The sequence below is a fragment of the Eptatretus burgeri genome, chromosome 10, assembly GCF_056783735.1.
Source record: "Eptatretus burgeri isolate ZD-2024b chromosome 10, Ebu_testis_v1, whole genome shotgun sequence".
Classification (NCBI taxonomy): Eukaryota; Metazoa; Chordata; class Myxini; order Myxiniformes; family Myxinidae; genus Eptatretus; species Eptatretus burgeri.
In genome coordinates this window covers 72900449-72927535 of record NC_140970.1, presented here as the reverse complement: position 1 = coordinate 72927535, position 27087 = coordinate 72900449, and the positions used below count along the sequence as shown (strand labels likewise).

Sequence of the window (27087 nt, the reverse complement as noted above, 5' to 3'; positions counted from 1 at the left end):
CTCGCCCCCCCCCCCCCGTCTGATCTCTTCCCCCAATATTTCTGCAGGGCGCTCAAGGTCTGCCAACAACCCCCTTATGGTAAAACGACCAAAATCAAGAATCACTGCTCACCTTCACTCTTTCATTTCTCTTTTTTCCCACCTTTGGAACAAACTCCCACACTCTCTTCAATCCCATTCTTCCCTCCAGGTCTTCAAAACAGCTGTTCAGCACTATCTCTTACCGTCCTACATCCAAAGTCATGATCTTTTCTACCCCCATTTATTCACCACAAATCCACCTCCTTCAAATTCCCTGCTTTCCTTCTTGAAAGTCTCTGTAGTGTCCATCTTGTTTACTCCGTGTACCCTGCCCCATCCCTCTCCCTTCCACAGATCTCATGTCTCTGTTCCTCACTGTTTTGTGCTTCCCTCTCCCACCCCTTGTCTCCTGCTGCCTTTGTTGTACTTTCCTTGTTAGCTGTTATACGAGCCTCAATATTGTATTCAAAAAAAGAAAAAGTGTGGACCCTTTCAGGAATAAGACAGTTGGTGACGAAAGTGAGAAAAATAGTAATTTTGCTTCAACATTTGCACAAGATCAATCTGGGGATTTACAAATAACAGAGTATCTACAAAGAAATGGCTTTCAAAGGAGATCCACATAAGAATGGAAGACGTAAAGAAGCAAGTAGGTAAGCTTAAATGAGATAAAGCTCCAGGGCCAGATGATATGCATCTCAGGGTATCGAGGGAGGTGGCTGAGCAGACAAGCGTGGTGTTTGCCGATGTCTTTAAACATCTCGTTGAAGTCAGGACAGGTACCAGAGGATTGAAGAGAAACACATACAAGGGCATTATTTAGAAAAGGATCAAGAGAGGAATTGGAGAACGACAGACATGGATGTGTCAAGAAGTAGGGGGTTTAAATAGACAGGACAGTGGATGGGTAAAGTTAACAGGGTTTTAGGTTGCATTTACAAGGGGATAAATTCTTAATCAGAAGAGGTATCAGAATTTGTATAGGAATTTGGTGAGGCGGAACAGTACATTGGTACCGAGCATTGAAGATAGAGGTGGGACAGGGATATTGGAAGGACTTGTTGGTAGCTTGCGTATGGATGGGTGATTGTACTGTCTATGAGAGGGTTCCGGCAAAATCTTAATGTATGGTCATTATTTATGATAATAAAAACATTTGTAACATTTATAGCGGTAATAATAAAAACTAAATTTAAATACCAATTTTATTTGCACATCTAAACACCCCCCCCCACCCCCCAGTGAAATTAGGTCTACAACCTGAAAGATTTATTTATTCTAGTGTTTGGTGTAGCACAGGCATGATGGGCCAAATGGCCCCCTGCATCAAAGTTCCTTGTTATTCCATTTAAAGACATACTTTTTTGTATTCTACTGATGCCCCAAGTGCCAGAATACCGTTTCTCAGAGCACAGTCTTTCAGATGATATGTAAAGCTGGCTGTCTTGTCTGTCTACACTTAGATAATATGAAAATGGAAACTGTGTACTTGTACACCCTGACCAAATTTATTGCATGGAGTGAGTGAAGCCATTCACTTTAATAATATCCACAAATGTGGGAGTGCTGAAATGCAGGAAACCATATTCACTCTCCAGCTGTCATACTTCTACATTTTTTTTTTTTTTAAGAACTGCAAATTGGCCCAATTTCTAAGTAAGTTGCATAATGGGAATGAGTCTGGAAGGATGAAGACAGAACCTTGCATGAAGAAATAAGCAAAAGTTGGAAAATTAACTCAACAACTTCTATCGGGCATCCCATGGCTGGAATCTCATATGTATGCAAATGGAAATCATATTCTACATCTCTACCTTTTACAGCTCTAACACACACGTGACAATTTGTTTTGCTTACGATACAAGTAAATATCATGTCCAGTTTCCTAAGTTGTATGGTTAGAACCTCTGGCATTAGATATTTTGTGACAGTACTTGTTCAATAGCTTCACTCAATTATGATTCTTAGCCAACAAAAGAATCTTCTATTGAAGGAAATAAATAAAACTTGAAAGACAACAGTGGTTGTTGAACAAGACAAATATTCACATTTATTAGATCTCATCTCAGAAAAATGTACGTGTATTATCCAGTGCAGAAGGAAAAACGTTTTATTTAACCAAGCAGACAAGCAGCAATATGTACAAAGTGGAGGTGAAAACAAAATGACGGTGGAGGAAATGTGAAAGGGAAATGTAGAGAAACAAGTTCAATTTAGGAATACTTCTTTTTTTTTTAATCCATCCCCAATATTAATGTTTGCAAACTTGGATTTTGAAGCACAAATATGAGGTCTTAACTTCATAACAATTTCCATAAGGTCAAAGCCATTTCTGCGATTTTGCATTGTGAATATTTTGAGAAAACGACTTGGTCTTTATCAATCCCGGTGAGGATGTCGACCCAATCTCAGGATTTCTATGGCCCTTCCACCTCTCCCTAGCACCATGTACAGAGAGAATGCCAAAAGGAAGGTGATGGAAAAGACAAGAGCCCAGTCGGGACCAGGTTGGGCAGACGTTGGAAGTGGTCCTTCCCAATCAGCATCCGTCACCATCACAGATGGATCAGCCTGCAGACCTTAAGGAACAAAAGGAGCAAAACAAAAACTTGATGTATCTGGTAAAATAAATATTTAGGTGATAGGTATAGCTTTCGAAGAAATATGAGAAATTATAATTAAAATTCGATGCTAATATTAAAGGTGATGTAATTTACGAGATTTTATAATATGGCACAAATGAGATTTAGAATTGCATCACAAGTCTATGTGGGGCTGGACCAATCAGGAGTGAGAACTGAACGAACCTGGTTTAATTATGTATGTTTGCTTCTAAACTATTCTTCGGCTTGGAGGGTTTTTCCAAGGGTAGGTGAGAAGATGGTACGAGGTTTTCACGATCAAAGGTTTTTGGTTTCTTTTTTGGAAACCTCTTGCTCCATCAACGGGCTTATGCCCAAAATGTCTCCTGGTAGTCTGATGCCATCGTAGTTTTACTTTGCTTCAGCAAGCATCGCAATTAGCATGCCCTTGTTAACTTCAGTCGATTCTTCTTCGTTAGCATGCAGCACGAGGCTGCGGGGTTGCATAATTGGCTGAGTGCATGGCTGTGCCACTAATGCAATGCCCTCTTCCAGTTAAGCAGGAATTTGGAACTTAGCCATGGTGTTGGCAATAGTTCGCCTACTCTTCGCAAAGGACACTGTGGGATCTTTAACGTCTACCAACAAATGCTGGCAGACTTGACACCCATTTAACGTCCATGTGAGGGACAGCACACACAATGAATCGCCCTGCCTGTAAAACACCGGGATGACAGTTTATAGTGGGTTAGGATCTGAACCCAGACAAGACAATTTAGAGGCAAGTGTGCGTACCCCTCTCGGCCATGCAGTCAGCCCACTCCAGTTAATAAAACCTACCTTTCAAACTGTCTGCCAATGCAGACCAACACAAGCCTTGAGAAAGTCTAGTATTCCTCTTTATTTATTCATTTGCTCATCCTTACCTGTTCCATTTCATTGGTTACGGAGAAGTCGGCAGCACTGTCCTTTTTGGAGGCAGAATATTAGTGCCCATCTTAAATTGTGCAAAAGTCATTACGAGTTAACCACATAATGTATTGGCACATGTTAGCCACATCAGGCAGAGAAGCATCTTACTGCTTCCTTGAAGGTTATTAGTGACCCACATAGGTGTTTATGTAACAATAAAAAGTGACATCCTACACTAACTTCATTTCTAGAAGCTTATATTTCAAATATTTAATAATGTTGCTTAAAGCATATTTAAAAAGAACGATCTCCAGAATGCCAGTCCTATGGTGTCATTACCACTATAACAAAGTTTGTTACCTCCATCACCGAAGGTGGATAGAGGTTGTGTTTTCACCCCTTTCTGTCTGTCTGTCTGTCTGTCTGTTTGTTTTTTGTTTGTGAACAAAATAACAAAGTTGTGGACGGATTTGGACGAAATTTGGTGGAGAGCTTGAGTATAATGCAAGGACGAAATGATTAGATTTTGGTGAAGATCCGAATCTGGATCTGAGAATTTTTAAATGATTTTTTACCATTGAAAGATAGAGCTAAAACAATATATAGCGCAATATCTTAGTTATGGATGCATTCGGCCAAAACTTGGTGGATGAGTTGGTTAGGTGACCAGAATAAGGCAATTAGATTTTAGTTCAGGTCCGAATCCAGATCCGGCCGATCAGTGGTATACAAAACGTAAAGTAATCAGCCTGGCGGAGATATGTGCTCTACCGAGTGTCCTTCTACTTTATTTATTTAATTGTTTTACAGGTTCTAAGTTCATGGAGGAGATGTAACATGCAAACATTGGACAACACTGGACTTGCCTTTTGACAAACACAGCCATTGACTTTGTGGAAGTCACAGAACTTCCCAGTGCATTCTGGGTATGGCCAATACCATATTTTTCTCTCCACAATCAGCAAGAAAATTGAGGAGAAACAACCTCCCCCCACCCCCTCCCAAAATCTTCTCCTCCCCCTCCCCCAAATCACCCCCATGGAGTGCCAACTCACAGGGTTTCCCCATGCTCTTATCTTTTAAATGCTGAAATCAAGCAAAGGAAGCATCACGTACCATTTGAAGTCTGGTACGACTTGGCTAGGGTCAGAATTGAACCGCCGACCTCCCAGACTCAGAGTGGAAGCTCTAAAACCACAATACCACCAAGTCTTTTCCCATATATCTTCTATAATAATGTGAAAGTAATATGCTTACCAAAAAAAAAATTACAGATCAATTCATGTTTATAAAAAAGAAAAAAAGCATTCTTGTCACGTGCAACTCATCTGGGTGAAGACAATATCACATGTATTTAAGGCTACACTTCATTTACCTGTGTGATTGTAGATGAATGTGGAAAGGGTTTCAAGTGAACGTTCAGAGTGGTTAAAACGTGCAATTGGCTTGGCTCCTTGAAACAGCAACACATTTGGAACAGCAACAGTGCCAAAACGGGTTGCTAGACTAAAACAGAAAAAGGTAAAAGGAAGTGGAAATGAGAAATAAGGCATGGGAGATTAGGATCCAAGATGAAAAATTATGTGCAAGAAAGGCAATTTTAAGATGAACTTGTTTTTGACCTTCTGATGCCATTAACGTGTCAGTCCAATGCAGTGTTCACACATCAAACCCAAGATTACCTGCTATGCTGTGCGGCATCCAGTGCAAAATAGTGCAGGCATGGAAATGCACGGCTTAGTGCATGGAAATGAGGAGCAAGAGCCAAAGAAAAGCGGCACCAGGGAGCGTAGAACAAAACAAGTGCACAGCTCGTACTATTTGCACCCAGCATCTCCAGGAGATCCTTGCAACATACATGGGAATCACATCAACATGAGATGCTCAATTTAAACCATCAATTCACACAAGTCAAAAATAATTGGAGCTCGTGGAGGTCAAGAATGGATAATGGAATGGCATGGGAAATTAACAGATGGGAGAGGCTGGAGAACAACAACAACCCTGTGACGAACAAGATTAAATGGAAACAATCCAACAATGGTCGAGAATGAAGTGCTGCCCACAGGTCAGGTCAGGAATGGGAGCATGCGCCAGAGCAGCGCGTCGCTGCGTCCACTTTCCGCCGGTACTCCAGGGGCCTCCGTCTGGCCACCCCATCTCCTTGAGATGCCGATCAACCTGCTGCAACCACGAGGCACGTGGTCGACCCATTGGCCTCCTCCACTCACGAGACTCCCTCGCTGAGAGAATCTGGTGAGCAGGATCAGCGTCAGGAAAACGAGCCACATGTCCGTACAGCCGCAGCTGACGCTCACGGACTGTGCAGGTAACAAACCTCATTTCAGTCTCTCTCAGCAACCGCTCGTTGGACACAAAGTCCGACCGGCGATAACCAAGGATTCTTCGAAGAGACCTGGTACCAAAGGAATTAAGTCTCCATCTCAGATCCTTGGTCAGAGTCCAAGTCTCGCATCCATAGAGCAAGACTGGAAGCACCAAGGACCTGAGGACTCGGACTTTCATCCTCCCACACAGGCACCGGCAGCGCCACACCGCATTATCCAGTGAATCCATGACTCCCCAGGCCCGACCCAGACGTCTATTGACCTCTGACTCACAGCCGGCAGAGACATGAATATCACTGCCAAGGTAAGTGAATCTCTCCACGACCTCAACATCCTCACCACAAACAGGCACAGACAGGACAGTGGCATCCAAGATGTCATTGAAAGCCTGGATCTTAGTTTTGACCCAGGAAACCTGTAATCCCAGCGGCTCCGACTCCTCTTTCAGCACCTCGGGGGCCCCCAAAAGGATATCTAAAGTCTCCGCAAAGATGACTGCATCATCCGTGAAATCAAGGTCAGAGATCTTGGCATTCCCAAACGATGCACCACAGCTCGATCTCTCCAACATCCTCCCGAGAATCCAGTCCATACAAGTGCTGAAAAGTGTGGGGGCCAGTACACACCCCTGATGAACTCCAGTAACAACTGGAAAAATAAGTCAGAGATGTTACCACCACATCTCACAGCATTCTCAGTACCAGAGTAGAGTTCAGACATCAGATCGATCAGTTTTGGTGGCACCCCAAGAAGACCAAGAATCCTCCAAAGGGCATCCCAATTCACTGAATCAAACGCTTTACAGAAATCAACATAGGCTGCAAGCAGCCCCTGCCGAAACTCTCATCCGCGTTCGGTGAGGACCCGAAGAGCAAGGATACGGTCAATCATTGACCTCTTTGGTGTAAAGCCTGACAGCTCTGGATGCTGGTGCTCAAGCAGATGGTGGTGAACCCTATCAAGAATTATAATCCGAGCAAAGCCCTTGCCTGGCACTGAGAGCAGCGTCACCCCTCGGTCGTTGTTACAGTCTTGGCGATCACCCTTCCCTCTCCAGAGAGGGACAACAAGGCCCCTCTTCCAGTCAGTTGGGATGATGCCTGTGTTCCAGGCAGAGCACAGAACTGCATGCAACGATACGAGTGCAGCCTTGAGAAGTTCAGCATGGATGCCACAGATCCCTGGAGCTTTACCCCATTTCAACCGATTCACCTCAGCCTGTGTTTCCACAAGCGAAGGTGGACCACAGTTGATTGGAGGGTCAGCAACAGAGATTGTAACACCCCTGATGTCCAACTCGACAGCTGGTGGATCAGCCTGGTACAACCTCTCAAAGTAGCCAGCCCAGCGGGCCTTCACTTCGGACTCCTCTGTCAAGAGCCTACCACTCTCTGCTCTAACTGCAGTGCTCTGAGGGATGGGCTTGGATGAACGCAATGCGTGAATTCCCCTCGAAGCAGGACGAGAATCCCTTGACCACAGGTGATGTTCTACCCCCTCACAGATTCCTCGCACATAGGCCTCCTTGTCGACCCTTAGCGCACGTACAGTTTTACGCCTCAGCTCCCTGCACAGCTCAGCTCTGCCATTCAGCCTGGCCCTGCAACTCTGGTCAATGGTATCCAGTGTCCCTTGAGACAAAATTCTTCTTTGCCCTACGGTGAGTTCCAAGACATCCACCGGCAACATCAAGGACAGTGGTCTTGAAGGCGCTCCACAACTCTTCAGGACCTCCCAAAGCACCCAGACTCCTCAAATCTCCACTCAGTTTGTTCGCAAACTCCTCAGCTACCCTCTCATCCTTGAGCTTGCCAACATCCAGCCGAGGCTGGGATGGTTCCATTCTCCTGGTTTTAAGGTGCAACTTCAGAGTTGCTACAACAAGCCGGTGGTCAGTATTGAGGAACTGAGCACTCCGGTGGACCCTGCAATTCTGGATCATCCTCCAGCGACCATCAACGAGGACATGGTCAATCTCCTTTGCCACACCGTCAGCATTGGAATACCAAGTCCAGTGATGAGCTTGTGAGCACTGAAACCATGAACCGGCCACCCTCAGTCCATGACTTCTTGCAAAGTCAAGGAACTTACTGCTATTCTGGTTCATAGTTCCTGACCCATGGGGACCAACACACGTTTCATAACCATAACCACTAACACACGCCCACAGGAATGCCATGATGTCATCTGGCATGGCAAACATTTTAAGAAAAGTCTACTTTCGACTGGACTGAACGGATAAATTTTGTGGATAAATGTCGGAGTTGAACATAAATTTAGATTCCATAGGCAGAATTGTAAGACATGGTTAAAAATGCCGAAGAAGGTATTTGATGATGGGCGAAGCGGTTCGAGAGGAGATTAGAAATGGGACAGACAGGATTGTTGTTGTTGGATGGACAGACACCGTCCTTTTATTTAAATATATGTTGAAAGGTTTATGGATCAATGGGGATAATCCAGTATTTGTATTGCAAAAATTATTTGATAAGTTATGGCTATGACCATGGCCTGGAAAATCATTCTGTAAAATGTAGACTCTATTTCAAGACATCATTTTTGTGTTGCCAAATGCTGCGTACACACATCATTCATGTTAACTGTGGGGTCCAATCGTTTGTTCTTGAGCTTCACATGGGGAACAAGATAGATTATAGAACAATGATCACTGGAGTATTTGTCTGGGCAACCCCTTTCTCACACCGGCAGCACTATATTAATGATGATCTGCGTGTGGACTCGGGTATGTTCACGCTCTGGGATCATCAGGTTGTACGTGTGCACGACATCCTTATTTTCAATGATTGCCTGAGGTTCGTGTTTCCATGAGTTTTCTGGAAATGGGATGTTGAAATTTTTGCAGATATGCCAATGAATCACTTTGCATACTTTGTTATGCCATTGTGTGTAAAGTTGTTCTGATAGTTTTTGGCATCCCAAAAGCAAGTGACTAGTACTTTATGTTTGTCTTGTAGAACCTAAACTTATCCATCTCGCTCAGTCCCGCCGCTCTTTAAATCCATTGGTGTGATGTCCTTTATATTGGGCATTTATTATTATTATTATTCATTCTCCATCCCAGCTAAGCTGACCTCTTCTTTGCCATTCCAATGAGCTTTTTTTGTCAATCACAACTGGGTACAATTGCTCTTTTTTGTCTGTTCCTGCTCTTTTGTTGTTCTCCAAGTTGTTGGTGTATATTTGTTGAAATTTGTTTTTATATATTTATTTTGTCTTTTTGCAATTGTTGGGGCCGTATTTTTTGCCGTTTCATTTTCCTGTGCGGTATGTTCTATTCGCACCTGTTTTTCGAAATTCCTTGCAAGGTGAATTAGGGATACTTTTTCAGGTTTGTTTACAAATTGAATCCGATAGTCTGGTGAGCATTTCACACACTCGGCTCGTCCTATACTTGTCGCTCTGTGCACCTGGATGAGTTCGATCAGGCTGCTCCCTCCCTCTCATCTCAGCAGGTAGATTCTCGGGATGCACTGGTTTTTGTAGAGCATTTTGTGGATGGTACAATTTCAGGATCTGCTTCGTTCTACGTAGGTATTCTTTGGCGATTGATTTTCGCATTTGTTTGTGACATATTTGGTGGCTCTCTTCTACTCTGAGGAATTTGTATGATGTCTCATTTTCTAATAGCTGTATTCTTGTTTCAAGGTCAATTTTTATGTTGTCCATTTTTGTTGGTTTACCTTCTACAAATGTGCCATTGGCACACTTATCAAGTTAAAATTCCATTTGAATGTCCTCAAAGAACCGTTTTACTACTTTTAGCTGTTCTGTCAATTTTTCGTCAATCGGTGTGAAGAGCTTTAAATCATCCATGTTTAGTCGGTGTGTCACCTTTCCTGTTTCTTTGGATGTTCTTCTTTTGGTTGTTAGGGTGTATCCTTGTCCTTGTTTGTTGATTGTGTGTGTGCCTCTTTTGGTGGAAAATCCACGAGACTGTTTACTAGATATTTATGTTTGTTATATATTTATTTCCTTCTTGTGTATTTTTGAAAACTATGGGTTGATTGACTGCCGAGACGCAACTGAGGTTGTGGATCAGCCATTTGGAGAGGTTCTGGGCTGAAAGGATCGAAACCTCGAGGAAGAACGGTGCCCAACTGATGATCTGTGTGTGTGTGTGTGTGTGTGTTAGAGATAAAATTTCAATAAACAGGAATAAATTCCTGAATGACCCTGGTGTGGAAAAAAAAAGTCATGTGTATAGACAGAAATTCAACAAACAAATTTCTGCATGGGGCAAGTGTGAAAATATTAAAATGTGTGAAAAAAGGAGAGAGGAAGATGAGGGGGAGATGAGGAGGTGGAGGAGAGAGGAAGGAAAAAGAGAGAGAATCTCAATGGGGTTTTATTCTGCCACAAGCACAACGCGGGTTCCCTTCCCACTGAACATGGGGAAGGGAGGGGGGTGGGGAAGGGCAAATTAGCTACACAATATACTACGGAGATAACTATACCAGGGTTTCTCTGTGCGCCTTAAGATGTGCATTCCTGGGGTCAATGAAAACCATCACAATATAAAGTATACAACTTTCATTATATTATTACAGATGTGGTGTTCAAGTTTCGGCACGAAGGGAAGTGCTCCAGTCCCTCTTCAACACCTTGTCCTGATGCCATTGAGCACAGATAACTCCATGCTCTGGTGGATTGTTAAGCAACCACAAATGCCAATCTGCCAATCCTGGCAGGGCTACACTCCTTTGCGTGTTACCGTTTCCAGTGGATTGACCGCACCCAGCAAATTTCGTGCCTTCGATGCACACTTGCATTAACTTACCATGTCGTGTGCAGCCGAGTGGAGCTACCAAGTATGCACTGGCTAACAAGAGCCAATCGATGGGGTAAAACTTCCTGACTACACTACGTGCGGACCATGTTGGACCAATCGCGGAAAAGATGCTACGAGTGGGTACATTTATAACTCACAGGTTTATTAATAATTAAGGCGAGAAAAGTGCACGTGGCACAATAATCAAAGGTTTTATTTCAAAAGGCACATGTACACAGCAGGGGAAAACAATGATTGATAAGGTACGGTGAAAGAAATGCAATTATTTAAAAGACAAAGGCACAGGGTGGAGCTATTCCGATACTAAACTTGTACAACCTTAATTATGCTGTAAGCATGGCAGGCACCATCAGACACACACGACGAAAGTTAGAGAGTAAAAAAAGAGAGAGAGTACAAGGTGTTTGAGACCTCTCTGGTCGACGGACCAACGCAACCCAGTTGCTGAGGAGGGGGAAGCGGGAAGAAAACTGGTGTCTGAGGTGTGTGATTGGAGGAGGTGCGATGAGGTGGGTATCGTTGGCAGATGAGGCAGAGATGAAGGTGTAAAGATGTAGGTCAGGGGGTTTTGAAATGGAAGAAAGAACGTGTGACTTAACTTGAATGTAAAGAGGTCTGTATGTGTAACTGTTTATGCTATCTAATGTGGTGCTTGGTCTGGTGTTTGGCTCTCCCTTCCACCACTCCATGACACCAAGAACAAGAAAGGGTGGGCCAGATCAGAGCTTTCCTTTATATTTCACCAGCAGGGGTGGCTTTTGAGAGCGGAATAAGGCAGGGTAATGGATATTTCCCTGCGCCCTCATTGGGGCGTGGACTTGAACCACTGTGTTGGCACCGCCCCAACGAGGATTTCACACCGGAAATCACCTCATTTGCTCAGAACTTTGCCACGCGAAGGAGCTCCTAGAATAACATGGGGTGATCGCATCTGGCGGTGCTCCTCAGCCACGAACATGCGCTGGACACAGTTGAGCAGAATGCTTGGGCCATCCCCACGACAATGAACTCCACCCAACGCACTCTCGTGCCTCAAGCTGGATGCCAGAACATCCAGCCCCAAGTATCTATAACTGTACGGACCACTCCGTCGTCTCCTGCTGGTCCAAAAGGAGTTGGTGGTGATGGTGGGTTGAGTGATGGCAGCGGTAGTGTAGCATAGTGATTGTCGTGCGGAGAGTTATGGTGTGATGGTGATGGCGGTTGTGGTCGAGATTGTGGCATCAATGAGGAGTGTAGGTGAGCTTGGGCTGTGGTCTGATGATGTGGGGATTATTATGAAGGTGTTGCAATGGTGTATGAGATGCTGCAATGTTGGGGTTCGAGGACGGTGAAGGTCTGAGGTAATGTGTCGGTTTGAGAATGGCATGAGGTTTGAACACGTTTAGGCAGCGCATACAAATGAGCTGCTTGTGTGCATGCTTGCGTGATAGAGGTGTGTAAAGTAAATAGATAAAAGAATAAAGAATGGGAATAAAGCCTACCTAAAATCCCTCGCAACGCATTGTCCCATAAACCCACGAAACATAAGGGAAGGACTATCTAAAAGGAATACTCATGAAAAATAACTGTCTCGGGACCACTATATATTTGCCATTGCCTCGGAGGGAAGCACAGGCTTCACAGAACCGCAACAATATTTTCCTAAACACACAAGTGTCATTTATTTTCTTTTTACAATAAATAATGAAGAGTCCACACACAGTGTGACATGGAAAGGACATTTCACCTGTGAGTATTGCAGAACTTCAATTTGCCCAGCACCCTCATCGAGCTCCTCCAAGGTACAGTTCACCTTCTTGGGTGGCCGTCGACTTTCAGTTTCATTCCCTTTCTGCTTCTGTTCCTCTCCTGCAATAATTTCTTTGGAAGACCCAACAGGAATAACTGTTAACCCTAATCCCTCCTCCTCTTCTTCTTCTTCACCATCATTGTTGTGAAGCTTCACTTCTTCTTTATCATAAACACTGCCCGTCTCTACATTGATGAATCTATCAGCTGAAGGCATTAGAAAATCCTTGGCATGGACTGGAACTCCTTCGCCATTTCCTGGAAGAGCAAGAGTAAAAGCAATGGTTCACATTCAGCATATAAAAACCATCAAAATATTCCACCATAAATTTAACTTCTGTCCCAAAGAAAATAGATTAAATTGTCGGATATGAGACCACAGGCCTTAATTACCAAGTAATCCTGAGTTGTTCCTACGACAAGTATATACAAAGAACTTGGCCATCGGAGGCAATATGGCCCATAATTCCTGAGCTTTATCAACACCACGGTAATTGAATCTATCAATTTCTCCATCGATTTTCAGTGGGAGTGGGGGGGGGGGAGAGCGGGGGGATTAGGGAGGAGAACACTGGGGCACACACAGACAGGTTGTTATATTTTCACTTTATTTCTTTTTCCGTTTTTGTCCCCCACCCCTCCAACAAGGCCGGAGACGGGGGACATTAAAATGAGGTCCGCCCAACCGATCATCTGTCCATGTACTTTTGTGGACGTGATATTTCAAAAACCATTGAACATTTAGCTTCCATTTTGCAGTTATATCCATTTCAAATGACATTATTATCTCAACCGAATTAGATCACGGATGTCATTGACTGAATTATGTTGCCATTGCAACCATATCGGTAACTTGGCTTCTGTATGTGATATTGAAAAAAAACTGTTCCAACACTTAGTTTTCAGATTATACAAATCTATTCCTCATACCACCCAGAAAGGTGGGGAACCTAAAGTATAAGCTCCTTCCCTCCACCACTAAAGGTGGGCAGAGGTTATGTTTTCACCCCTGTCTGTGAACAGGGCATCTCAAAAAGTTGTGGATGAATTCGGACAAAATTTGGTGGACAAGTCGGGTGTGTGACAAGGACGAATGGATTTGATTTTGGTGAAGATCCGGATTCTTTGATTTACAAAGTGATTCTTCACCATTGAGAGATAGGGCCAAAAACGATATATAGCATATCATCTCAAAAAAGTTCCGGATGGATTCAGACTAAACTTGGTGCACGAGTTGGTTATGTGACAAGAACAAGCCGATTAGATTTTGGCTCTGGTCCGGATCCAGATCCGGCCCATCAGTGGGATAAAAACAAAAAAACCATAAACTGTTCAGCCTGGTGGAGGTATGCACTCTCGTTACCTCCGCCACCGAAGGCAAAGGTTATGTTTTCACACCTTTCCATCTGTCTGTGTGCAGGATATCTCAAAAAGTTAAGCACGGATTCGGATGAAACTTGGTGGACACTTTAGGTGTGTGACGAGGAAGATTTGAGTCACTTTTGGTGAAGATCTGAATCCAGAAAATTTTGAAATAATTCTTCACCCTGCAAAACGATAGTACATGATATTTTCATGATATTTCAAAAATGTATTGGGCCCGATATGTTCTGGTGGATCAGGCATTGCGTGGCGGAGGTATGCACTCTCCTGAGTGCCCTTCTAGTTGTTATTATTTTGGGGTATGAAGGAATAAAGACGGTTGTAAGGTGAGGCCTCAACAAACCCCAACTGCATAGTTACCTATTGACGAGACCGTCTTACAGACATCACAATCACCCATCCAAAGCCAAACTATCAGTCCTGTGAATGGCCATCAACCCCTCTATTCCCAATGCTTTGTCCGTGCTCGACTCTTATTTAAATGCTGAGGATCAAGGAGGGAAGGAGCACATACTAGTACCATTTTAGAAGTCTTTGGTATGACTTGACCAGGGTTAAGGTTCTAAATCTACGCGATTCTGGTAAGACCAAAGAGCGAATGTTCTAACCATGACGCCTCCGAGTCTGGTGAAGGGAATAATTCTGAAGGCGACATTAAACCAGGTATCCCTTTCACCGTCATATTGATACAACAGCTGTACTTTCAAACACAAGTTCGCATTTTGATCTTGGTCCGATCTCATCAGCTGACACTCAAGACTTCCACAAACTTAACTAGAGCAACGCAAGTGAAGACAACGAGCGATATGTTTTGAGTTCGTTAAAGTCCACAATATCGTTTTTCAAAATACTAGTACGTGCTCGTACGTGCGTGCCCGTAAGTGCAAAAAATTAAAAAAAAGGATTGTGACGTCATAGCACCGTGTCCTGTCATTGGTTTGGTAAATAAATGGCCATAACTTGGGAACCACTTGTCCGATTAATATCAAACCTTGAAAAGGCACATACTCAGGTCCCCAGCAATATACCTGGCAAGTTTCAATCAGATCGGAACAGTGGTTGTCGAGAAACAGCGGTTGCAGAGACAGACAGACACACAGAGATTGCTGGAATTATAGATAGACTCGTGCATGCCCGTACGTGCGTGGCCATACGTGAAAAAAAAGAATTGTGACATCAATCGTGACGTCATAGCACCGTGTCCAGTCATTGGTTGGCAAATAAATGGCCGTAACTTGGGAACCACTTGTCCGATTAATAGCGAACGTAGTGAGCTTCATACTTAACGCGTGCACATGAGAGAATAGGAAACAACAACACAATACCCTAGCAATTTGGAATCCGTGTCGTCGGCTATGACCCTTTTTGCTTCCGGTTTTTGTCATGTGGAATGATGCGTCCCGGGAGACATGAAAGACCCAAATATCAGACATGGTGTATATTTCCTCCACTGATTTTAATAAAGATATCTCCCGCATCATCAAAAAATAATTCTAAATCGTGATTTACATTATTTAATCGCTGATCCCGAATCCAGGCCGAAGTAACCGGAAATTGCAGCATCGAATGTGAGAAGAATTCTACGTTCACTTCTCGGCTTTGCCTATTCCATATTATCAAACCTTGAAAAGGCACAACCACAGGTCCCCAGCAATAATCCTGGCAAGTTTCAATTAGATCGGACCAGTGGTTGTGGAGAAACAGCGGGCGGACGGACGGACGGACACACACACACACACACACACACACACACACACACACACACACACACACACACACACACACACACACACACACACACACACACACACACACACAATGCTGGAATTATAGATAGATGAGGAGAAACCTTCGCATCTAGGCTCAAGGAATGGGGGTGAACTCTGCAGGCCTGTGGAAGCCTGTCCTTACAGCTAGCCCACCGAGTCCTGCACCTCATGTCTCTGATACCACGGAACAGGCAGAAGTCGAGGCTATGCAGGCCGCACCTGTGACAACGGGAAGCAAGCACAGCAACCAAATAGGTAAGCATATCACCACGAACACCATCGAAGAGAAGAGCGAGAAAAAAAGGGAGGAGTTAATTTTTGTAGGCGGGGTATATCTGTTTGATTGACGTAAACGCATCAGCAGGAAGATGATGGTCGGAACTGAGAAGAAAACTTTACACTCGATATTTGTCGAATGTTGGTTTTTACTACAGCGGATGGATTCCTTCTTGTGGGTACGTCACGTTTGTTTTCGAAAAGGCACTTTGATCTGTTACTGAAGAAAGTTAAATAATAGGTGTGTAAACTCCAGCCGTGCTAATGGAAAGATGATTATGCACCCCTAAAATATACACAATTTAAAGGAACCCACCGTTCCGCCACGGCAACACGACTACCCACAGTGCCACTACACTGCGACCCACAGTACCAGCTGCTCCACTGCTACCCACATTGCCAGCTGCTACACTACTACCCATAGTGCCAGCTGCTCCACTGCTACCCACATTGCCAGCTGCTACACTACTACCCACATTGCCAGCTGCTCCATTACTACCCACATTGCCAGCTGCTCCACGACTACCCACAGTGCCAGCTGCTACAGTACTACCCACAGTGCCAGCTGCTACACTACTACCCACATTGCCAGCTGCTACACTATGACCCACATTGCCAGCTGCTACACTACTACCCACAGTACCAGCTGCTACACTACTACCCACATTGCCAGCTGCTCCACTACTATCCACAGTGCCAGCTGCTACCCACATTGTCAGCTGCTCCACTACTATCCACAGTGCCAGCTGCTACACTGCTACCCACATTGCCAGCTGCTACACTACTACCCACAGTGCCAGCTACTACACTGCTACCCAGATTGCCAGTTGCTACACCGCTACCCACAATGCCACATGCTACACCGCTACCCACAGTACCAGCTGCTACACCGCTACCCACAGTACCAGCTACTACACCGCTACCCACAGTACCAGCTGCTACACCGCTAACCACAGTACCAGCTACTACACCACTACCCACAGTACCAGTTGCTACACTGCTACCCACAGTACCAGCTGCTACACCACTACCCACAGTACCAGCTGCTCCACTGCTACCCACATTGTCAGCTGCTACACCACTACCCACAGTATCAAAAACTACACTGCTACCCACATTATCAAAAAACTACACTGCTACCCACAGTATCAAAAACTACACTGCTACCCACAGTGTCAACAACTACACTGCTACCCACAGTGTCAACAACTACACTGCTACCCACAGTGTCAACAACTACACTGCTACCCACAGTGTCAACAACTACACTGCTACCCAGTGTCAACAACGACACTGCTACCCACAGTGTCAACAACTACACTGCTACCCACAGTGTCAACAACTACACCGCTACCCACAGTGTCAACAACTACACTGCTACCCACAGTATTGGTGAGCCCACATTGGCTTAAGAAAAGCTTTCTGGAATGCCATTCCACCTTCTTTCAGTTTTCTGGAGTTAGTTTACTCAGTTTGATACAGTACCCACATTTAAACACACCCAACAACAATCAAATAACGTGGTAATTGTGTTTACAATTAATTACCACGTCAAGGTGTGTCATTCCCATTTTAGTAGTCGCTTGATGAATGATGGTATTACGGAGGTTTAGCAGGTGTAAGTAAATCCCTTGTTTGGGAAAAATACAGGTCCAGCTAATAACAAAAGTTCCTTTCTAATCCTCCCTCGAGTCTCGACCCACATTTCATTATTTTGTTCAAAACAAAAGGTAATGTCTGAAACATCAACCTCACCTTGTTTACCGAAAATGGTAAACTCGCAATTTCTCATCTCGTTTGGTAGAGAAGTCCATTTTGACCTCCACCACCGAAGGGTGAAGGAGGTTATGTTTTCACCCCTTTCTGTGTGTGTCTGTCTGTCTGTTTGTTTGTGTGTTTGTTTACCCCGTAGCAGCCACACCGTTTCAGCGATCATGACCAAACTGGGTACAGACGTCGGTCATGGTCCAACTTAGACACTTGTCGTTTTTGGCGAATTTAGGTCAAAGGTCAAGGTCAAGGTCACCGAAAAACCGAAATTCTTCTTTTCGCAATAACGTCCGCGAAAATGGTCTTATCGACTTCAAACCAAATCCAAAACGTGCATCTTCCAATTCTGCATCCAACCATACATCTCATTGGGGTGTCACACCAACACCCTCCTTCGCGGTCGGGGGTCGAATGTCAGGGGGGGGGTCGGGTCAAAAATTTCAAATTGCAATAAAAACGCCATTTTAAGTCCGATTGACTTCCAAGTTATGATCATGACCAAACTAAGTGCTATAACTCATTAAACAGTAGCACTATCGACTTATAAGAACCAAATTGATTTGCAGAATTTTGTTTTTTCAGAGATCATGGAGATATGACAAAGTTATTCCGGAAATTCCTTGCTCAATGAGCAATGTCATCTGTTTGTTTGTCTGTTTGTTTGTTTTTCTGTTTGTTTGTGTGCAGGATATCTCAAAAAGTTGTAGACGGATTCAGATGAAATTGTGTGGACAGGTTGGGTGTGTGACAAGGACGAAGTGATTAGATTTTGGTGAAGATCTGGATCTGGATCCGACTACTAGAATTTTTAAAGTGATTCTTCACCATTGAGAGATCGGGCTTAAATGATATCTAGCACGATATCTCAAAAAGTTGTGGATGGATTCGGATGAAACTTGGTAGACAGGTTGGCTGTGTGGCAAGGAAGCCTTTTTTGTTTCACAGCCAACAGTTTTCATCGAAACTTCCTGAAACTTGGCATATATATTTAAAAATACCCTGCGCAGACAGTAACCATCTCCGATTTTGAAAATTCCTCCTCGAAAAACAGTTATGACGTCAAAATATCTCCGCTAATGGAAATCGCCTAAAAAATTATCTCCGAAACTCGGTACTAGGGTAGCTCATGGTGGTTTTGTATGCACTTATATGTCCAGAGCTAAACTCTTCAAAAATAATCTAATTGAAGGTCATTGAACAATTTTTTGGTTGGTAACACATTTGCCACTGACGGCGAAATAGGTGAAATGGCCACGACCCTTTTTAAGCGAAGTACTACCACCCGCCATTACTGTATCTCCAGAACTGTTGGACCGAGAAGGTTGTGTGACCACTCAAAATGTTCGGAATGGCCACATTATGGGGGGTCAGTATTGCATTTCCATGTCCAAAAGCCAATGGTTTTTAAGATATTTGCCAAAAACTGATTGCAGCATTGAACGCACTACAGTTCTGACCCTTTATTATATTACCTGTTGTAATTTTGCACATTGTCCATATTTTAGAGTTTAATTATGTGGATTTCTACACTTTTTGCTTTTACTACAGCCACAAAACACCACACATTTTATGTTCATTCCTCTGCAAGTGCACGTCTTGGTACTCGTACATGATGGACATTTGCATGGAGGGGGCAGGTCATCGGGCCTGCACGGAACTGGCAGTATCACAGGTGTAATTCCAACATCTGTTGCTTGATAACCATACTGGCATGGATCTGGTTTGGTGACTGCAGGATTTGGAGCTTGTAACCATATCTTACACTGCAGATATGCTCACTTTATGTGTTCTCGTAGCGTTGAAGAACAGCACACAAGCTGGTTGAAGTCGAGCTCTTTCTTGGAGTTGTGGTACTGCTCCCAACGATACTCATCGAATGTGGAACAGTCGGTCTTCTTTAATCCAGGCACAAGGAATTTTTCAGCATTACTTATCATCTGTGGTGACAGTTCCTCTACACCAAACCCTTCCAGTAGGGAGAGATCCATGGATGCTTTCATGCCAGACAGTTTTGGACCCACCTTGCTGGTACTGTCATACCAGCTCAGTGCATGAATGGCTGGGAGACACGACACCAAATTGTTTTCCAGTTGATCGACTAACAGGTGGACTGGTACAGTTTTCTTGTTTTTCCAGTTACCAAGCTTTACAAACAGCTTTTGTAGTTGCCAGGTTTTCTTGAAGTGGAAGATGAAGTTGACAAAGACATCTGTGTCAGGTGAGTCAACCAAGACTGATTGAACTCCGTGTTTCACAACACCAACATTAATATGGAACATGATTCTGTCATCGGCTTCTTCTTGGTTGCTTGAGAGCTCTGCGATCTGTGTTTCAGTGCCAGCTAACAGTTTCCTACATTCACCCCCATATACTCCTCCAAAGATAATTTCCTTTTCTGACACAACATTCTGCAACATCCACTTGAAGACATACTCCTGCAACCTTACTTTGTTCAACATTGAGCTCCAGAACATATCAAGATCGACAGGGAGTTTCTGATTGCCAGACCTAATGGTCATAGTGATTTCTGTTATACTTTAGCAAGTATTGTCAAATACAATTCCCATGATAGAAGACATCTGCAGCAAACACATCAACAGCTGTATCCAGAAAAGCACATCTTGTCTTAACTTCATCCTTATAAAAGTTCAAAGCATCTAGAAACAATGCTGCTCTGTCAGACTCTGAGATGCGATACAACACCCGATTCCTATCACCACAACTCTCTCTTGCTCCGTCACATATAACACACTTCCTTTCAATGTCTTTGCAACTGGAACTAGTACTCTTCTATCGTCTTTTGGGGGCTTTATAACTGTCACTGCTTTCTCCCTCTTCAACCTCTTCAACAAGTTCTGGCTCACTTTTCGTTTTGGCTGATCTTTTCGACTTCAGAATGTAAGTGGAATAACAGGCTTTCGGCTTCAGATGGTACTTGAATGTGTTGCTGTATGCGTTTATTCTTGAGATGACTAAAGAATCATCCAATTGTTCTGCTGCCATCCGGATTTTGGCACGCCCATCATCAGTTCCTGAAAAATAATATGTATGAAATATCACCAAAATAATAGGGTCCATCTACCTGTGTTCCAAAGGTACCAAAGATTTAATTTTTACAAGCATGGCGTTGTATACACACATATAAGTATACACTTTTTCATCCATAGACATTGTGAGGTAAGGGAAGTATTGTTCATCAGTTGGCCAAATAGGGTTCTGATGCTATTACATCTGAAATTTACCTGTTAACGTTTTTCCTGAAGCAGTGTTGCATATAATGCATGAAGACCCATCAAAAACCCCTTCGGCTGCTGACCTTGAAACCACTAAAGTTTCCTGTAAAAAAAATTTTTTTTCGCGTAATTCATTGTAGATGATGCAGTTATTATTCAAAAACTTTGTTCAAATGATTTTAATGTGCATAATTCAACTATGATGAAATCATACCATGATTTCATGGTCCATAGTAACAGCAAGCAGGGATCCAAGGTAGCATTACTTGCCATCAGAGAACTTTTTAACACTTGAACACCTAGCTCCTCCTACAACAAAGAAATAATATGGTTAATTGTAATCTTTTTAATGCAGATTATTGTCCACCTAGAATCTTCAGGAGTCAAGTAATTGAACAAAAGAAGTAGGAACAATTATGAATAATTGAAGTCCGTAACATGTTGAAATCAGTTTTTGGCAAATATATTAAAAACCATTGACTTTTGGACATTGAAATGTATTACTGACCCCCCATAATGTGGCCATTCCGAACATTTTGAGTGGTCACACAACCTTCTAGGTCTAACGGTTCTGGAGATACAGTGATGGCGGGTGGTAGTACTTCGCTTAAAAAGGAGCGTGGCCATTTCACCTATTTCGCCGTCAGTGGCAAATGTGTTACCAACCAAAAAATTGTTCAATGACCTTCAATTAGATTATTTTTGAAGAGTTTAGCTCTGGACAAACAAGTGCAAATAAAACCACCATGAGCTACCAGAGTACGTGCCGTAAGTAACAAAATCAAAAACTTGATTCAGAGGAACATATCTATAGAGTACGTATAAATAAGAGTGGTGTGTGTGTGTGTGTGTGTGTGTGTGTGTGTGTGTGTGTGTGTGTGTGTGTGTGTGTGTGTGTGTGCCCGTTCCCGGATGCAACTGAGGTTGTGGATCTACTGATGTGGATCCGTGACCAAGGTGGTGGATCCGTGGTTTGGAGAGGTTCTGGGCTGAAAGGATCGAAACCTTGAGGAAGAACAGTGCCCAGCTGATGATCCATGCAGTCGGGAAACCATTCAATTGCTTACGGGTTCAGGTTCAGGTTCTTACTCGAGGTAAAGGAACTGTGTGTGTGTGTGTGTGTGTGTGTGTGTGTGTGTGTGTGTGTGTGTGTGTGTGTGTGTGTGTGTGTGTGTGTGTGTGTGTGTGTGTGTTTGTGTGTCATTGATATCTCCATAATTCTGGTTTCAGAAAAGGTGGAATGGAGCCCTCCCAGAAATGGAAGCATCCACCTTCATTTTGGTGAAGGATCGTAATTAATGTCCTAACTTGTGAAATTGTGTTCTCAGAGTTTTGTTCTGAGGGCTCTTTTCAGGATCGTCACCGCCCCCCCCCGCCCCCCTACCCCCTCGCACAGCCTCCAACTGTAGTTTGTTTGTGGTAATGCTCCCACGGATGGTTTGTAGGATCTTTGTGATGTTCTCCTTTATCATTCCCGTTGCTCCAATTATCAATGGTACAATTTCGGCACTCTTCAGCTTCCAGGATCTTTTCACTTCATTCTTGAGGTCTTGATATTTGGCCATTTTCTCGGTTTTTGGGTTATTTAGACCAAAATCACTGGGTACTGAAACCTCACTTACCAATGCCTTCTTTTCCTTTTAGTTTCTGAGTAATATGTCTGGTCACAATGCTTTGTTTTCTATGCTCACACTGGTTGGGATCATCAGGTCGTATGTGAACATTCTGTCCTTGTTTTCAGTGATTGCTTTTGGTTCATGTTTCCATGAGTTTTGTGGAACTGGGATGTTGAAATTTTTGCAGATCTGCCAATAGATTACTCTACATCCCTTGTTGTGCCTTTGTGTGAACAGCTGTTCTGACATGAGTGTTTTTTACATCCTGATAGGAGGTGGCTCGTGCTTTCTGTTTCTACGTTACAAAATTTATACTTGTCAGATTGGCTCAGTCCCACCATTTTCTTCAAGCCATTCGTGTGGTGTCCTTGGTCTTGGGCATTTGTAATGATTCCTTCTCTAGCCCAATTGAGCTAACCTCCTAGCCATTCCAGTGACCCTTCTTTGTCTATCCCCAATCTGTCCAACTCTTTTTCATATATTTCCTTGCTCTTTTGCCTTTGTCAGACAAGTTTAGTTGTTGTCACTATACATCTGTTGGTGTTTCACCTTGTATTTTTTTTTGCAATCGTTAACCTCCACCATCGACGATCGGAGGTAACTGTTTTCACCCCTTCCTGTTTGTTTGTTTTTTTGTTTGTTTGTTAACAGTATTACGGAAAAACTCCTCGACGGATTTCGACGAAACTTGGTGGAGGGATTAGGTATGGTCCAAGGATCATGCCATTAGATTTTGGACTTGGTCCAAAATCGAATATGGCCACTATGGCGGCCAATTTGAAAAAAATATTTGAATTTTTTTTGGCATTTCTACATGATTTAAGTGATTTGCAACCCCGCCCCCCCCCAAAAATGTTAGAGAAAAATAAATTTTTGCAACTTTTTTTTAAACAAAATTTCGATTTTTTTTTTTTTTGCATTTCTACATGTTATAAGTGATTTCCAACAAAAAACATGCCAAAATTATAATTGCAGCTGATTTTGGAACTTCAGGTGGATATACCCATGTAAAATCAATTTCTGTCTCAAGGGATCTAGTTATGACGAATGAATTGAGTATTTAAAAGTTAAAAGTAAAAGGGAAAGTTGCAAACTATAACTCTGTGAGCACTGTTGACATCAAATTGAATGAATAGGATATCAGGTTCACTTGAGTGACCTAGCAGTATTAGCGGCGGAGGTTTTGCACTCTACCGAGTGCTCCCCCTCTAGTTGGGGCTGTATTTGTTGCAGTTTTGGTTTGGTGCTTGATATCTTCTATTCACACCTGAATTTGGAAGTTTTTTGCAAGGTGAGTGAGAAATACCTTTTCTGGTTTGCTGTGTTCATGTTTGTATACAAATTGTATTCGGTAGACTGTTGAACTTTTCACATTTACGTACTCTGCTAATCCTGCAGTCATCGCTCTGTGCATCTGATTGAGTTCCAACAGGCCGCCACCTTCTTCTTTCCTCGGCAGGTACATTCTCGGGATGCACTAATTTTTGTAGACAATTTTGTGGATAGTGAGGAGTTTCCTTGTTCTGACATCTAGTTTTCTGATTTCCGCTTGCGGCCAGTTTACCATTCCGCAGCTGTATTGGGACACTGGTACTGCGAGTTGGTTAATGGCTTTGGTTTTGTTCCTTTGGGGAGGTATGGTTTCAGGATCAGGCTCGTTCAATGCAGGTATTCTTTGGTAATTGTTTTGCGTATTTTTATGTCTCCACTGATGAAGTCGCCAGAGGCATTATGTTTTCGGGTTGTCCATCTGTCCGTATATACGTCCGTCCGTGCGTGCTAATTTTCTCTGCAATCGTTTAATCAACCGACACGAAATTTTCAACATAGGTGTGATCATGATCTGAAGCACACAGCAGATGTTACACTGGAGTGACGAATGTAGAAAAAGATAAAATCCAATCGAAAATCTGTGGTATGACTTGAAGATTGCTATCCACCAGTTTTCCCCCTCATCAGTTATTTAGCCACCAGCTTGGGTTACAAATATCTCCTTGGATTATTTTCTGCTTACATACTTGATCAAAATCTACATGCAAGTAAACATGTACATTAGGCATGGGGCACCTGTGGCCTGAGGCATGTTTTTATCTGTCTGCATGGTAATATTTTGTTTAGTATTTTATGTTGCTCTTATGTTGGAAGAGCTGGAAAAAAATATACTCACCATATTTTCTGCTGTTTGGTGTAAATCCCCATCTTCCCGATGATGCTTTGGTTGGCCAGAAAGAGGTGGTGGATAAAAGGAATGACTGGCTAATTGTCCACCAGGAGCATTTGAGGGAAGCACATGCTAAAGTGAGAGGGTGCTTTGAAATGAAAGCAGTTGAAAGGTTTTCTGCTCAGAAAGACAAGGTGTACTGTCCATCATTACATTTGGGTCAGTTTCTCTATCAGAGAAATAGACGTTTGGGAAGGAACAAGATCCAAGATGCTTAAGGGCCCACTGTGTTCCAGGTGGTTGAAATCCAAGAAACAACTCATGCAATTGAACCTGTGGGTGTGGGGGGGGGGCAGTCCAGAGAGTGCATCGGGTGAATTTAAGGGCATGTGTGGGACCTGTCCCAGAGGCAAGAAAGGGTACTGTTCATCAGGAGGATATGCATCAAGAGGTTCAAGAGGAGGATAAAGGGAGTAATCCTCCTGCTGTTCATCTGGAAGATCCTCTAAAGCTGAGTCAGAATCCTCTGAAGCTGATTTTGTTGGCATGGAAGTGATATTTCCTGGGTTGAGTCAACCTCTCGAGGGTGTGAACATTGAATCTTTTGATGCCACAGGACAGGAGGAGCAAATTGACACAGGAAATGTGTATTAAGATCAGAGACGTCAACAAGTCACTTGAGTCAAGTCTCAAGTCTATGAGGGCAGGTCTCAGGTCAAAGGGCGGAGGAGCTCCTTGTGAGCCAACGGCCATCCATATCTAGTGTCCAACTATGTCTGCGGACGTCCTCCTGCAGTTGGGTTACTTCTTATTAGGAGGTTGGTGGCAGGATCTGCACTCCGGCCACCGTAAAACCCTTCATTCCACAAAACATTCCTGAAGCATAAAAAAAATAATCTGAAAACCCACTCCGTGGGAGTACCTCCTGTGCAGCTTCCCTTCGCAGGGCAGCTCACCGGATGACGGGATTGGGGCAAAGCCTTCGGGGAGAGTGAATAAGAGGAAGGTTAAGACGGTAGTAATTAGGCTGGGGTCTTTCACTCAGAGTAGTTAATGCATGGAATGGGATCCCTGGAAAGGTAGTTGCAACAGAAACAGTCGATAAGTTTAAATTTAAATTAGATAGGAACCCATAAGAATTGGGGATGGTAGAGTACAGAGACATTGGTCGGTGGAAGCTGAGTGTGGACGAGTGATTGTGTGCATCTGTGCCGGGTGATGTCTCTGAGTGTATCATCAAGGAATATATATTGATGATTATTACATATTGGTCGGTCGGTTATATATTGTTAAGGATTCAGCGATTCTCAACCCACTCCGACCGTCTCCAGGATCTATAACGCCAGCCGGCACAGCACAGGCCTCGGGTCACGCATCTTCAATCGCGATACCAACGTAATCCTGAACCTTGCCAGTTGGGGAAATAGAACCCCCGGTTACAGACTGGTTGTGTCAGATGCCGATCGTTTTCTGCCAGTCTGTAACCATTTTGGTTTTATATGCCAATGGAACGGATCGTTCCTCAACGCGACACAAATTAATCCATAGCGGCAACTTCATACGAATTAACCAGATTTATTGGGGAGTATCGGGGATCACAACACAAGCAAAATTCACGACAATGTTTTTATTAACAATCCTCAACCCGTTCTTAACTCAGGAACCATGGACTACAGGTTTCGAGGGGGTCCCTACCGAGATATGCCTTAAACAACGTGCAGACAAAGACAGATAGACAGACAGCATGCATGCAAGACAAGACAGAGTACTTGGTGATGTCTCATGGATGAGAGGACAGTGTCAAAAGCACGAATGTCGCTCGCAACAGGCGGATGTCCATGGATTCGAGCTCCCGCTCAAACCACGCCGCGTGGAGAGACGGAGGTGTCGTACTCTTGCTCCCTTCGTACCGCACGTGGTCTCCGCGCGCTCTGACCCTGTGTAAGGTCGACGATAGTCCTCAGCTGATCTCTCTCACGATCCAGCGTACAAATCCAGGCCTGGCCCGTTCACCAGACAAGGCCCAAATCGAGGTGCCGGGCTCCGGCAAGTGGAGCGGCAAACGTGTCGAGCCGTTGGTGTGAGCAGGGACTGTCAGAGGCTCCGGCGTCTCCTCTCCTGCCTTCCCGCCTCGAAGCCCGACTTCCCAACTCCGTCTTCTCAGTTTCTCCATGCAGGCCGCCTCTCCCACTGCCCCGAAAAAGGCCGACTCGATGTACAGGCAGCCTCTCTTACGTTCGCTCGCTTCAAAACACGAGCACCCTCTCAACCGACTGCAGTTTTCCAAACTGCCAAACTGAAGTTGTTCATGAGGTATTTGCTTGCTCTCTCGTTCCACGAGCACGCCTCTCTCAGCGACTATTTCCACACACACCTCCCCTTCACGTCACTTCTTCTTTTTGGCCACACACCCTC

The 27087-nt window shown here is 43.8% G+C and overlaps 2 protein-coding genes across 4 annotated transcripts in view; one reads left to right on the top strand and one right to left on the bottom strand.

Annotated features, from left to right (window-relative positions):
- Positions 1–2045: 2045 nt before the first annotated feature.
- Positions 2046–16031, bottom strand: TXNDC15 (thioredoxin domain containing 15). 3 transcript variants are annotated; one of them, XM_085898958.1, is made up of 5 exons: positions 15836–16031; positions 12403–12722; positions 5198–5361; positions 4891–5021; positions 2046–2600 (listed from the first exon to the last, which is right to left on the bottom strand). In XM_085898958.1, the coding sequence occupies exons 1-5, from the start codon at positions 15972–15974 to the stop codon at positions 2401–2403; spliced, it is 954 nt and encodes a 317-aa protein (XP_085755084.1). In that variant the 5' UTR covers positions 15975–16031; the 3' UTR covers positions 2046–2400. The 3 variants fall into 3 exon arrangements, with proteins under 3 accessions (XP_085755084.1, XP_085755086.1, XP_085755085.1); XM_085898960.1 differs by having other exon boundaries at positions 15782–15919; XM_085898959.1 differs by lacking the exon at positions 15836–16031 and adding an exon at positions 15697–15821.
- A 3798-nt stretch (positions 16032–19829) lies between these two features.
- Positions 19830–27087, top strand: part of LOC147018860 (metal cation symporter ZIP14-like) — a 207044-nt gene continuing 199786 nt past the window's right edge. The window contains exon 1 of the mRNA XM_085898957.1: positions 19830–19880. The gene's annotated coding sequence lies outside the window, so the exon portion shown is untranslated. The remainder of the gene's footprint in view (positions 19881–27087) is intronic.

Bases quoted from the DNA above. Each gene is read 5' to 3' on its own strand.
- TXNDC15 (XM_085898958.1), bottom strand. From the start codon at position 15,974: ATGCGTTTACGTCAATCAAACAGATATACCCCGCCTACAAAAATTAAC. The intron at 12,723-15,835 runs GTGCGGCCTGCA...TTGCTCTTCCAG, and splicing joins CTTGCTTCCCGTTGTCACAG to GAAATGGCGAAGGAGTTCCA. The intron at 5,362-12,402 runs GTGAAATGTCCT...GTATGTTGCAAG, and splicing joins AAGTTCTGCAATACTCACAG to GATCTCCTGGAGATGCTGGG.